General features: G+C 38.5%; 1 protein-coding gene across 1 annotated transcript; it reads left to right on the top strand.

Moving 5' to 3' along the window:
• Nucleotides 1-2,438: 2,438 nt before the first annotated feature.
• eloa (elongin A) lies at nt 2,439-14,300 on the top strand. The gene is made up of 12 exons (XM_082185883.1): nt 2,439-2,593; nt 4,858-4,914; nt 5,015-5,130; nt 5,777-6,273; nt 6,675-6,955; nt 7,027-7,138; nt 7,813-7,965; nt 8,246-8,343; nt 9,055-9,235; nt 10,051-10,177; nt 12,837-12,985; nt 13,693-14,300. The coding sequence occupies exons 1-12, from the start codon at nt 2,522-2,524 to the stop codon at nt 13,752-13,754; spliced, it is 1,905 nt and encodes a 634-aa protein (XP_082042009.1). The 5' UTR covers nt 2,439-2,521; the 3' UTR covers nt 13,755-14,300.
• The last annotated feature ends 187 nt before the right edge of the window (nt 14,301-14,487 follow it).

Here is a 14,487-nt window from a genome sequence, read left to right as displayed (position 1 = left end):
AGATCGCAAAACTAATCCATATGAATTAAGTGTTTTAGTCCAAATTTTCTAAAGAGACTCGATCGCTTTATATAAAGAACAGATTGAATTTTGGCTTTTATTGACATATAAACATTGATCAGTGAACATAAACAGAAGCTCAACCGAACCTGCTTGACACACGAGAACAAACATCATTGGTTCTTGCAGAAGCTCAAACGTGCTGCATAACACGAGAATGAAGCTCATTGGTTCTTGCAGAAGCTCAAACGTGCTGCGTAACACGAGAATGAAGCTCACTGGTTCTTGCAGAAGCTCAAACGTGCTGCGTAACACGAGAATGAAGCTCATTGGTTCTTGCAGAAGCTCAAACGTGCTGCGTAACACGAGAATGAAGCTCATTGGTTCTTGCAGAAGCTCAAACGTGCCGCGTAACACGAGAATGAAGCTCATTGTTTCTTGCAGAAGCTCAAACGTGCTGCATAACACGAGAATGAAGCTCATTGGTTCTTGCAGAAGCTCAAACGTGCTGTGTAACACGAGAACGAACCTCATTGGTTCTTGCTGAAGCTCAAACGTGCCGTGTAACACGAGAATGAAGCTCATTGGTTCTTGTAGAAGCTCAAACGTGCTGCGTAACACGAGAATGAAGCTCATTGGTTCTTGCAGAAGCTCAAACGTGCTGCGTAACACGAGAACGAACCTCATTGGTTTTTGCTGAAGCTCAAACGTGCCGCGTAACACGAGAATGAAGCTCATTGGTTCTTGCAGAAGCTCAAACGTGCTGCGTAACACGAGAATGAAGCTCATTGGTTCTTGCAGAAGCTCAAACGTGCTGCGTAACACGAGAACGAACCTCATTGGTTCTTGCTGAAGCTCAAACGTGCCGCGTAACACGAGAATGAAGCTCATTGGTTCTTGCTGAAGCTCAAACGTGCCGCGTAACACGAGAATGAAGCTCATTGGTTCTTGCAGAAGCTCAAACGTGCTGTGTAACACGAGACCGAACCTCATTGGTTCTTGCTGAAGCTAAAACGTGCTGCGTAACACAAGAATGAAGCTCATTGGTTCTTGCAGAAGCTCAAACGTGCCGCGTAACACGAGAATGAAGCTCATTGGTTCTTGCAGAAGCTCAAACGTGCTGTGTAACATGAGAACAAACCTCATTGGTTCTTGCTGAAGCTCAAACGTGCCGCGTAACACGAGAACGAACCTCATTGGTTCTTGCTGAAGCTCAAACGTGCCGCGTAACACGAGAATGAAGCTCATTGGTTCTTGCAGAAGCTCAAACGTGCTGTGTAACACGAGAACGAACCTCATTGGTTCTTGCTGAAGCTCAAACGTGCCGCGTAACACGAGAATGAACCTCATTGGTTCTTGCAGAAGCTCAAACGTGCTGTGTAACACGAGAATGAACCTCATTGGTTCTTGCAGAAGCTCAAACGTGCTGTGTAACACGAGACCGAACCTCATTGGTTCTTGCTGAAGCTAAAACGTGCTGCGTAACACAAGAATGAAGCTCATTGGTTCTTGCAGAAGCTCAAACGTGCCGCGTAACACGAGAATGAAGCTCATTGGTTCTTGCAGAAGCTCAAACGTGCTGTGTAACATGAGAACAAACCTCATTGGTTCTTGCTGAAGCTCAAACGTGCCGCGTAACACGAGAACGAACCTCATTGGTTCTTGCTGAAGCTCAAACGTGCCGCGTAACACGAGAATGAAGCTCATTGGTTCTTGCAGAAGCTCAAACGTGCTGTGTAACACGAGAACGAACCTCATTGGTTCTTGCTGAAGCTCAAACGTGCCGCGTAACACGAGAATGAAGCTCATTGGTTCTTGCAGAAGCTCAAACGTGCTGTGTAACACGAGAACGAACCTCATTGGTTCTTGCTGAAGCTCAAACGTGCTGCGTAACACGAGAACGAACCTCATTGGTTCTTGCTGAAGCTCAAACGTGCCGCGTAACACGAGAACGAACCTCATTGGTTCTTGCTGAAGCTCAAACGTGCTGCGTAACACGAGAATGAAGCTCATTGGTTCTTGCAGAAGCTCAAACGTGCCGCGTAACACGAGAATGAAGCTCATTGGTTCTTGCAGAAGCTCAAATGCGCTGCGTAACAAGAGACTGAACCTCTTTGGTTCATGCTGAAGCTCAAACGTGCTGCGTGTTGGTTCTCGCACGTCAAGCGAACATGCTTTAGCTTCTGTTTACCACAACTGATGTGTGAGTTGATGAATGTTTGTGAATAAAAGCCTAAATTCAGTCTGTTCATCATATAAAGCGATTGCAAATTATAAGCATATAATTTGCCAGTAAAAGCTGACCACTCTATTTAACCTCTCTCAGTAGGATGTATCTGAAATGCCCACAACCTTGAATTATAAAAGCTTAACGATAAATACATCATGACCTCATCGAGAGATCAAGATGGCTTTATGACAGCAGTATGACGTGTTTCCGGTGTCTGTATTCGGAGTGACGGAAGTTCGTCTGAAACAACAGCAGGCCCCCACTTCCGGGCAACATGTACCAGCTGTAAACATGGCGGAGGAGCTAATGGAAGCAGTCGAGAAGTTGCGGCTGAGGCTCGATGAGAATCAAGAGCCTCGCAAGGTAATACACCCTTTCTCCGAGACGAAGCCAACACTTTACGTCGACGCTTTCGCACCGTGTATGACTGTGTTATACGCGCTTCTGCTCGTGGCCATTCGGAGGATCGTGCAAAATTGCTATCCAGAAATCCCACGTATAACAATTACAACAACAGCAGACCGTGAAATGAGTGCTCGATTAGAGAACTCCATCCAAATTGATATTTTTTCTTCTTCTTAAATATGCTTCAGCAGAAGCAGAATCACACACTTTCTCAGGAGCTAGTGCTCAGTTTAGCAGAAATGACAACCACAGCGATTTAATATGAGAACAGTGACAGATGAAGACAGGCCGTGATAGTGCAGCAGAGTGCATGTTACTCTCTATATAAAACACGGTTCCTCCGCATTACTCAATGCAGTTGCATTAAGGCTGTGTCTCAAATCTAGTGAACTGCCTACGTAGGTGGCATTATTGTGTAGAGCCGAGCTTCAGATCGATGCGACCCCCCTGTTCCTCTGGAGGCCACGAATACACTTACATTTCTGGTTTAGTAATTCTTGCATAAAAATGTGTCTTTGACACTATACAACAAACTAATAACTTTAACACTACTGGTATTTACACAGATGTCTCTGTGTACAACAAAAATGCCACAGTACTACCGTGTTATTTGGACACTGCACTATGTTCTTATCATGTTATTATTATTATTTTTTTGCATGAACAATTCCTTGAAATATGTACATATCATGGTGCATGAAAGAGTTATACATCTATATAGTTAATCTATGTTTTTTATGTGTTTGGGTTAGTGCTGTCAAATCAATTAATCACATGTAACATAATATATAAATGTAATAATAATATGTATACACACATTATGTAAACAAAAACTTTTATGTTTGATGCGACTAATTGATTTGACAGCATTAATTTGGGTATATATATATATATATATATATATATATATATATATATATATATATATATATATATATATAACTATGCTCGCATCTCTTTTCTGTGGTTAGGTTTAGTTTTATACAATGATGCGATTAGTATTTTATTATTATATATGTTAAATACATTGTAAGTGATTTTTGTTGTTGTTGTTGGTAATAAGAATAGTGTAGTTGTCCACAAACAGTGCAGATAAATGCTTGATTTGATCATTTTGACAATATGCTCCTTACAATATTGTTGTTGTCATGATCCAAAATGATAATTTTTCCACAACTGGCAATGATGAGTGTTACGAGAAAATGTATCAGCCATAAATGCTTATTACGGTCAATGCAACTGTGTGTGTATCATGTGTGTCAAAAGTTTGGGGTCAGTAAGATTTTTTTAATGTTTTTAAAAGAAGTCTCTTCTGCTCACAAAGGCTGCATTTATTTGATAAAAAAAAAAAAAAACAGTAATATTGTGAAATATTATGACAATTTAAAATGACTGTTTTCTATTTTAATATATTTTAAACGTAATTTAATTTATTCCTGTGATCAAAGCTGAATTTTCAGCATCATTACTCCAGTCTTCAGTGTCACATGATCCTTCAGAAATCATTCTAATATGATGATTTGATGCTCAAGAAACATTTATGATTATTATCAATGTTGAAAACAGTTATTTACATTTTTATTTCATGATGCTATGATGAATAGAAAGTTCAAAAGAACAGCATTTATCTGAAATCTAAAGTTTTTTTAACATTAAACGCTACCGTTCAAAAGTTTGGGGTCAGTAAGAATTTTATTTTTATTTTTGGGGGAAATAAATAAAATAAATCAATACTTTTATTCATCAAGGATGAGTTAAACTGATCAAAAGTTACAGTAAAGACATTTATAATTGTTAGAAAATATTCTTTTTTAAATAAATGCTGTTCATCAAAGAATTTTGCAAAAAATTTGTACACAACTGTTTTCAACATTGATAATAATAATGAATGTTTCTTGAGCATCAAATCGTAATGATGCTGAAAATTCAGCTTTTATCACAGGAATAAATTACAGTTTAAAATATATAAAAATAGAAAACAGTCATTTTAAATTGTCATAATATTTCACAATTTCTTATTTTTTTTATTTTTTTATCAAATAAATGCAGCCTTGGTGAGCAGAAGATACTTATTTTAAAAACATAAAAAAATCTTACTGACCCCAAACTTTTGAACGGTAGTGTATATATATATATATATATATGTATATAATCATGACAATGGTTAATCTCTTGTCTGTGAGATGCGTTCTTATATTTTCCCTCCTCCTTGTTCTGTCTAGCTTCTGAAAACCCTCAAAAGGTTGGGGGAGCTGCCCATGACAGTAGACATCCTGGTGGTAAGATCAAAATATTGCTTATCTTTACATCTATTACTTTTGGTTTGATCTCACAGATCTCTAGCTTTTAATACGTTTATGTTTTCTCCGATTCTTGCAGGAAACTGGCATTGGGAAGGCTGTGAATTCTCTACGCAAACATGAATTTGCTGGGGAGATTGCGAAGAACCTTGTGGCCAAGTGGAAAAAGCTGGTGCCAGAGAAGTCTGCAGACAGGTAAGCTTCTTAAAGTGATCTATTATCTGCTAATTTCATTGCAATATTAACATTTTTAGGTCTTGAAAATGCAGAACTTCTTAGTAAAGAAAACTGAAACTGAAACAACTGTTCTTTAGAATATGATCATGGTCCAGAATTAACTTTTTGCCACAACTGCCTAATGGCGAGTGATTTGAGAAAAATGTATGGGCCATAAATATTTTTATATATAAGTTTAGGGAAGGTGAGTTTATTTTTTATTTTCTTGAAGTCTGCATAGATTTGATCAAAAATCCAGTAAAACCGGAAAATATTGAGAAAAATACTTTCCATCTGAATATATTTTAAAATGTAATTTATTCGAGTTATTAGCTTAATTATTTTGTGGGAACCATGATAATTTTTTTCAGGATTCTTTAATAAATAGAAATAATTTTTAAAAAAAGTCTTTACTGTCGATTTTGATCAATTTAATGGTAATAGTATTAATTTCTTATAAGAAAATCTTAATGAACCGTAACTTTTGAACCGTAGTGAATATAAGTTACCACTGCTGAGGAGTTTTACTCTAATTTGATGTTTGTTGGGTGTTCATTTTGGAACCGTGGCAATGTTGTGAGATAAGAGATGAATACGTTTATATATGGTTCATGTTTATCAATAGACCAACTGTAAAGGAGGGGCGTTCCCACTCACGCATTAATGAGTCTGGAGGGCACAAACGAGTCCGGGAACGGTCTCCCGAGGAACCTCCACTTATGGAGGAGGAGCAACACGACGAGATGGAATACCAACATGGCTACTCGCCGTCGCCTCCACAGCACTACAGCTCACAGTACAGACACGGCAGTGCGAGGGGGTATCAGTCAGATGAGTATGAAAGCCCTCCAGAAGAGGAGCCAGAGCCAGAGCCAGAGCCGGAGCCTGAGCCTAGTCCCCCACGAAATGACATTAGACACAACAAGCCAGTCAGAGAGCACAGTTCCCAAGACATTCGGGAACAGGAGAGACGGAAGCACCGACCCACGGGTGGCGGCAGCAGCAAGGAGAGGACGCACAGAGCCGAACGAGAGCAACAGGGTGGGACGAGTCACAAATCTAAACATGATCGACATTCAAGCTCACACGAGAGCAAGAAGGAAAAGAAAGGAGGAAGTGATGGTAAGACTTCTCTTATGCTCACCAAGTCTGTATTTATTTCATGACAAATACAGGAATATTGTGAAATATTATCACAATTTAATGCATTTTAAAATCACCTATTTTCAGCATCGTTACTCCAGTCTTCAGTCACATGATCCTTCAGAAATCATTCTAATATGCTCAAGAAACATTTCTGATTATTGTCAATGTTATCAATATTTTTGTGGAAACCATGATTGTTTTCAAGGATTCTTTGCTGAATAGAAAGTCCCAAAGAACAGCATTTATATGACTCATTTGTAACATTATAAATGTCTTTACTGTCACTTTTGATCAATTTAATACGTTCTTTCTGAATATGAGTTGTTTGTTTATTCTAAGTATACGATTAAAGTTGGATCTGCTTTTTTGTCTTTAAGGAAAATCAAGGGAGAGGGGGGAAGTTCCAGAGAAAATGGACGAGGAAGAGGAGCCATTTGAAGCTCCAACCATGTCTTTTGAATCCTTCCTCACGTACGACGCCCCGACCCCAAGCAAAAAGAAGAAAAAGCAGCCGTCGCGACCCCCTCAGCCTCCTGCCTCGGTTCCTTCGGCTTCCTCGAAGTCTGGCAAGGCTAACGGGACCAGCAGTAAACACTCAAAGCCATCCTCCTCCTCCTCCTCCGTGACCACGCCTGCTGTTCCAGAGAAACGCAGGAAGGTGAGGCTGAACTTGTTATTCTGGTGGGGTGATGGGATTTGTCAAAGGATTTCTAATCATTATTTCTCCAGGTAGTGGATGTGGTTCCCATGCTGCCCGATATCTCTTTGCCTGCCATCCAGCCCAACTACAGACCACTGCCCTCCATTGATCTTACGCCACTGTCCCCCCAGAGACGCAAAAGTACGTGTTTTTTAGTTTTAGAACACTTTAAAGAGGACCTATTATGTTCACCTTTCTTTAGTGTGTAATGTTGCTGTTTAAACATGAAAAAGCTCTGCAAAGTTACAAAGTCCCTCCAGTGGGAGTTATTCTCTATATCAGTGTCACTGTTTCTTAACTCCCTGAAACGCCTCCATTGTAGTCTTGAGTTTTCTTACGGGAACGAACACGTCTCAACATTCTTCATTTAAATAATTCCCACAAAATAAATGGGCGGGGCCTGGTTGAGTTAGTTAGTAGTGTGTTGAAACTGGCGGTTATTGTAAGGGGTGTGCCATGTCACAAACACGCTTGAAGCGCTTGACCAATCACAACACACTGATCCATCCGACCAATCAGAGCACAGTGTGCTTTCAGAAGGAGGGGCTTCATAGAGACAGGAACTAAACAGAGCGTTACTGACAGACTGGGAAGAGAAGAGCTGCAACAATGTCAAATGTGTGACAAAATAATAATTTTTTTTTTTTACATTCAGGCATTAAAACCTATTCTAGTAGAGCCCAAAGACAAAATATGCCCCTTTAAATCAAACTGCCTAACATACCTGAAAGAAACAGAATTGAAATCAAAAGAAGTGTATACATCTCAATGATTCTGTCTGCATTGACTCAAAGCAACATGTTTTTCTCCTTCAGTCGCTGTGTCAAATGACGAAGAGGACCTCGGCTGCGCAGGTCGAAGGCTGAACTCCAAAATGGTTGTGTACTCTGGGTCCAAGTCCGCGTATTTGCCGAAAATGATGTCTCTGTATGATCAGTGCATTAGAGTCCTGCAGAACAATATAGATTGTGAGTTTTCTCCTTCTCTGATTATTTGTTTTAATAAGATTTTAATTAAACGCTTCAGTATAGTATTTAGCCCTTATGGGATATTACATAACAGATCACATCTCAAGAGTCACAGATGGCTGTGTGTGAAAGAAATCTGGTGACAGTGACCGCACTTTAAATTGCCATGTTCAAATCGCTGTAAAGGATGTCGTGATGTTTCAGGCTGGCCGAAGTGTTTTGCGCATAAATCACCTAAAAATGCATCAGCTTTTTACTGATATTTCTTGGTTTTTTTTAGCAATTGATGAAGTGGGCGGAGTGCCATTTGAGATTCTGGAGCCGGTTCTGGAGAGATGCACGCCTGAGCAGCTTTACCGGATTGAGCAGTGTAATCAGGTATGTGTGTCAAGTTGTCAACAGTTTTAATCGCACATCTGTTGTGATATTCTACATGCATTATATTAATACATTAAATTAAACATAAGCGACAGTAAAGACATTTATAATTTTACTAAAGATTTAGCTGAGCAGGCTCTTGAAAAGGCGAGCTTTAGAGAGACTGAATGCTTTATCGAACTGTTTCAGACACTGAGGAAAGAGGTGATGTTGCAATGTACTGTATGTCATGAGAAAATGTACAACAAATTATTTTTTTTTACCTTGAATGCATGTAAACCTACTGTTGGAGACCTCTAAAACAAAATTGTGAGCCTTCAAAATAGCATAATAGGGGATTTTAAGCAGCATAACGTGTTTTCTGAAACAAAGCAGCATATTAGAATGATTTCTGAAAGATCATGTGACTGGAGTAATGATGCTGAAAAGTCTGCTTTGCAACACAGGATTAAATTACAGTTTAAAATATACTGCAATAAAAAAAGTTATTTTTAATTTGTAATAGTATTTCACAATATTACGTTTTTTGATTAAATAAATGCAGTCTTAGTGAGCAAGAGAGACTTCTTACAAAACATTAAAAAAGCTTACTTGAACATTAGTTATTAATCTGAAGATTAACGCTGCATGCAAGGTTTTCCCATTAAAACTTATCATGAAGATGTTTAGCTCATTTTGGACATATCTTTGATTGCAAGTGTCTCTTCTCAGTATTTCACAGAAGAGTCAGATGATCTGTGGTTGAGACACTGCCAGCGGGATTTTAAACGTGAAACTCCTCAAGAGTATGAATCCTGGAGGGAGCTGTATCTCCGGCTCCATGAAGAACGGGAAGAACGTCTGCGCAAGCTCACGATGAACATCAGTTCTGCCCATGCAAACAAACCTAAAGGTGCTCGCCGGCAGTAGTCAGTGCATTTAGATCAAAGTTAATGCATAAACGTTTACTTTTCAGTAAAGCTGGCAATTTAACTCATAAAAAAATTAATACAAGACTTGTTGGGGGAAATATATTATTGTAAAGTAAACACATATATTTGACTTAAAGGTGCAGTATGCAAATTCTGAGACTCAATGTTGAACACTGTTGATATTTTAAAATCAATCCAAACAAACGCACCCTCCTTTCATTGCACCGCCCTCAGAATGCACAAACACACAATGCAGTGGATGTCTCTTTATCCTAGAAGAAGTGACGCAAAATAATGCTTGTGAAAAATAAAGCCAAGAAGCGAGGACGTGGTATTCCTTTCTCTTTTGTAATGTCTCTCAGCCATCTCTCTTTCTACAGTCTTTCTTCAAATCTCCCTCTTGCTAACTCTCTCTCCTCCCCCATCATGAGAGGACACGCCCCCTACTGCTGATTGGCTACAAGTTAGTTGTGATGCTTGTTCCGATCCACTTTCAACAGTGTTTCTCAGAAATCGCTTACTGCACCTTTAAGTCACTTTTTATAATGTCTATTCAAAGCTTTACTTATCTGACATGTCAGATGTCTATGTCTTTGAATATCATCCATTTCAGTATTTGGTGAGAATGAAGATAATTAAATTAATTAATCAGCATATCATGCATTTAATTCAACTCAATATGTTTAAGCAAATGACTTCTTTTGCAAAAAAAGATGTGAAATAAAGATGTGGCTGTGGATTCAGTGACCAGTGCTCACAATCAATGTTTTTGTAATATATTATTGACTTTTAACAGGACGGCAAGTTAAAATGGCGTATGTTAACTCAGCCGCCAAGCCTCCACGGAATATCCTCCGTCTTCAGGAGAAGTTTGGCACTAAAAACGGTTCCACCAGCACAAGCTCTGCTCCTCCATCTGCCAGGTGAGTGAATGCTGCATTAGTCACGCACATTCATCTTTATCATGATGTTCCTGCTGACAATCTGCTTTTCTTCAATTGATTAAAATGAACTCTGGTGTAGGGCTGCTCGATTATGGAAAAAATCATAATCACGATTATTTTGGTCAGTATTGAAATCACGATTGTGTAACACGATTATTTCACATGACTTTGGGAACGTGTTGCATTTATTAAAAAGACACGGTAACACTTTACAATAAGGTTAACATTAGTTAATGTATTAACTTTAATGTTAGTTAATAAAAATCCAGCTGTTCATTGTTTGTTCATGCTAGTTCACAGTGCATTAACTAATGTTAACAAATACAACCTTTCATTTTAATAACGTAGAAGTAAATGGTGAAATTAATAATATTAACTAAGATTAATAAATGCTGTAGAAGTATTGTTCATTATTAGTTAATGTTAACTAAGGTAGTTAACTAATACTAATTAATTAACCTTATTGTAAAGTGTTACCAAAGACACCTTTCAACAATTCTTAAAAAATCGAAATTTTAACATTGATTGTACTTTTTGACTATTAAAATAAATAATATAACAGGTAATACTTCAATGAGTATTTTAATAATTCCCGCAGGTATACCACTTATAATGTGGGAAATTCCCCCACAAACATTGATTCACTTTAGCATGTAGATTGTATGAGTAGCCTAAATTAATCCACACAGATTATAAAATCAAATCAATAATTTTAAAACTTTCTCCAAGACGCAATTTCACAAACCGCGTGAGTGTTCAGCGGCGCCGCGTCTTCTCTCTCTCTCCGTCTCTCAAAATGGGTTGGACAAGGCAAGCGTCGAAACTACACTCTCGCGTTTAGGAGTCGGGACATGACGGAATTGTCACTTGCACAATCGGGCCAGCATTGCATCGTAACTAAAGTTGATCATTTTCACTTCTTTTTAAGTCTTATCAGTTTAAACATTCAAGCTGAGAGAGTTTACGGCATCGGGAGGGGCGGATGTGCGCGTGTCATTCAGAACACAAGACAAAATTAGAGCGTTCTTTCAAAACAGGACATGGCAAAGTAATCGTTTTTACTTGATTGTACTATTTTGGTGATCGTTGGGAGCAGAAATCGAAATCGAAATTCAATTAATTGCACAGCCCTACTCTGGTCTTAGTGTTAGTTCATGTGAACGCTGCCATCTGAACCATGGTGCACCAAACAAGTGGACCGAGACGCTGAAAAGATGGGTCTCTGTTCACTTCCGAACAAACTCTGGTGCAGTTTGAATGTAATATGAACACAACATCAACCAAAGACATGCAAATAAACCAAAAACAGGACATGTCACAAGATGTTACCCTAAAAAGGACTGAATACTCAAGCATATCAGTTTTTTCTCGTCATACTTGCGATGTTGATCTTTGTTCGTGTGTGTTTTGACTCGAAAGAAAACTCGTCTGGAGTTTTACATCATCAATCAGTGACACGTTTGGTGACTGTGAGCTGCGTTACACGCAGGATTGAAATGGTGGCTAGTGGCTACAAAGAAATCTCTTAACGTTAATTTTGGTCATTGCTTGTCTTGAAAAAAGACAATTTGACGGTCGTCGTGGGAGAAGTCAGTACACTGCAGGACTGTGAGTCAAATCTGACACTGCCAGAATAAAACTTTATCACAATGGTCATTAATCGGCTGTTGGTAAACATGTCAAATTAACGATCAAAGACTTCAAATTTTAGCCTAGGGTCAGAGGAATCTTTTAGGATTTGCACAATTTGTCCAAATCATGGCCAAAGTACAGTGTGAACCTAGCCTGGAAATCCAGACCTAAATCTAACAGATTAATGTTCTGGCGTCGACTAATGTAAATTGTCCAGCTTGAGGGGCGGCACCAAGCATGCATTTGAAAATCTCACTGCACGCAATTGGATAACACTACAACCAATCACAACAAGCCCCATACGCTTAGCTACAAGCGGAGCTAACTGGTAGATTAGACTCTTGCCGTATCCGGTCGGCAAAACAGCAAAAACGTCCTTCTTGCAAAGGAATGATTCGAGCTCCGTCTTCTGTTCCTCTTTTAGATAAAAAGCCAAGTCTAACTCGTTCATTGTAGCGGCCAAAGCCGTTTCAAACAACTGGTGTTCATCCATAGCCATCTTGCAATGTTTACTAATGACTTCGACGTCACAGCGCTGTCGTCATCTCGCCTCTGACCCGCCTATATCAGATAACCCGATGTGATTGGTGCAGCTCGGATACAAGGGCATATTTAATGAGCTTCATTACTCGACGCCAGAGTAAACTCGCTAAGCAAAATCAACTTGTGCTCTCGCGAGAACTCTGGATTACCAGGGTAGTGTGAACCCGGCTTAAGTACCATTGCGAAATATATACATAATAAAAGCCGACCAATCAGGTTGTGAACATATCCATATGTATTTAAGGTCGGTATTTAAATACCAGTGTGAATGCTTGGCGGACCAGATAAATGATTTATCCATGCGGGCTGTTATTTTAAATAAAAAACAAGTCCCGCCCTATACTTGTTCTTGTTCGAGAAGCCGTTTCACTCGGATACACGTCACAATATGGGAAGAAAGGACGACCGCAACTTCCGTTTCATGCTGACTTTAAGATGCTAATTCTTGATTCTTCTTTTGCAGGATCAGACCAGCAACAAACTACAGCTCCCATAGCAAACCCGCTGAGGTTGGTCAGTCTTCTGTTAGTAGCCCCCCTGAGTCCTCCTCGCGCTCCTCTGGTCCCAGCACTGCTGGTGGACACAGTGCCAGAGACAAACCACAAGTCAAAAGTGAGTCGAACATAAGCATGATCGCTCAGCTGCTGCTGTTACACATTTATCTACAGCTACATATACTTTAGCTCCTTGTTATACAATGATTTCTTTCATAGAAATGGATGTATTATACAGTAGTGGCCAAAAAGTGATGTTCGGCCTAGGAAAATTAAATTCTAATGTTAAAGATTTCGTAAACGCATTACATAGTCGATTGCTAAGTTGTACGGACATAATTTTTGGACATATTCTTTTCATACAAAGAAATGATGAACGCATGCAAAAACAAGAGACAACCAACAAAATAGTATTAGTTGATTATTTTAGTCAATGTATGAATTTTTCTGTCAGCTTTTTGTTTTTCTATGCATTTTTTTGCATGGTAAAATTAAACATGTTGCTGTAGTTTGCCTTTTTTTTTGCCAAATAATTTTTTCAGATAAATGCCTTACCGACATTAAGTGATTTGTTCTTCTCTTATATTTAAAATATTTAAATTATAAATTTTTAATTTTTTAAAATAATTATTTTTTTAATTATAAATATTTTCCTAATTTTGATGGTTTAATCAAACTTGTAGGGTCATTAAAACCAAATATCAAATACCAGACATCACTTTTAACCACTACTGCATATTAACCATTGGTGTTGATAAAATCATGTCCAATATTTGCCCATTGAACTGGTGATGTTTGAACATTTTTACCACTTTTCTGTTCCAGAAATTGCTCCTATGATGGCTAAGACTATCAAGGCGTTCAAGAACAGATTTTCTCGGCGGTAAAAGGGAAACATGTTTTATGTGTGTGTGATATGAGAGAACAACTGGAGAAAGAAACCTTTTATTCTGTAATGCTTCATAGGAAATGTGCAATGCCCTCTCACTTCTTATGTTTTAATGCTTTTTAATATTACCAGTACAGCTCAATGGACGCAATCACAAAAAAAAATAATACCAGCATCAGCAACCATCCACACTCAATTGTTATTAGCATGTCGTACGCTTTTTACAAACACCGAAAACATGTGGTACACTACAGATTACCATGAGACACCACAACCCCAGATTCACTGTTACATGTTTTATTTAATTGCTAAGCTATAATCACTGCATCGTCATGGGACTAAGAATATGATTTTATGGTAGAGTGAGAATGAGATAAGATGTAAAAAGTTCAAGGACTGTACACTTCCTCACCATCATATTTATTATTTTAAATATTGGACCTGACAGCCCTGGACCTTGCCTTGAATGAAAGATCAAGTCATTTTAATAGATTTTATGAAGTGTTCTATGGACATTTTTAATAAAATCCATGTGTTGCTCTCACTATCTTCTTATTTATTCGTGTTTGAATGTATATTTAATATCATTTTATGCTGAATTGTTTGTTATGATCCAGTAACTCCACTCTGCCCTTTTGCATTTCTCACTCATCCTCACGTTTTCCCAAACCTGTATGACTTTCTTTCGTCAGCGAAACACAAAATATGTTTGTGTCTAGTTCACTATCTTT

Source organism: Leuciscus leuciscus (genome assembly GCF_965113295.1).
Source record: "Leuciscus leuciscus genome assembly, chromosome: 12".
In the NCBI taxonomy this organism is placed as follows: Eukaryota; Metazoa; Chordata; class Actinopteri; order Cypriniformes; family Leuciscidae; genus Leuciscus; species Leuciscus leuciscus.
This window is presented reverse-complemented; position numbering and strand designations above follow the sequence as displayed.

Bases quoted from the DNA above. Each gene is read 5' to 3' on its own strand.
- eloa (XM_082185883.1), top strand. From the start codon at position 2,522: ATGGCGGAGGAGCTAATGGAAGCAGTCGAGAAGTTGCGGCTGAGGCTC. The intron at 8,344-9,054 runs GTATGTGTGTCA...GTCTCTTCTCAG, and splicing joins GGATTGAGCAGTGTAATCAG to TATTTCACAGAAGAGTCAGA. The intron at 9,236-10,050 runs GTGCTCGCCGGC...GACTTTTAACAG, and splicing joins CCATGCAAACAAACCTAAAG to GACGGCAAGTTAAAATGGCG.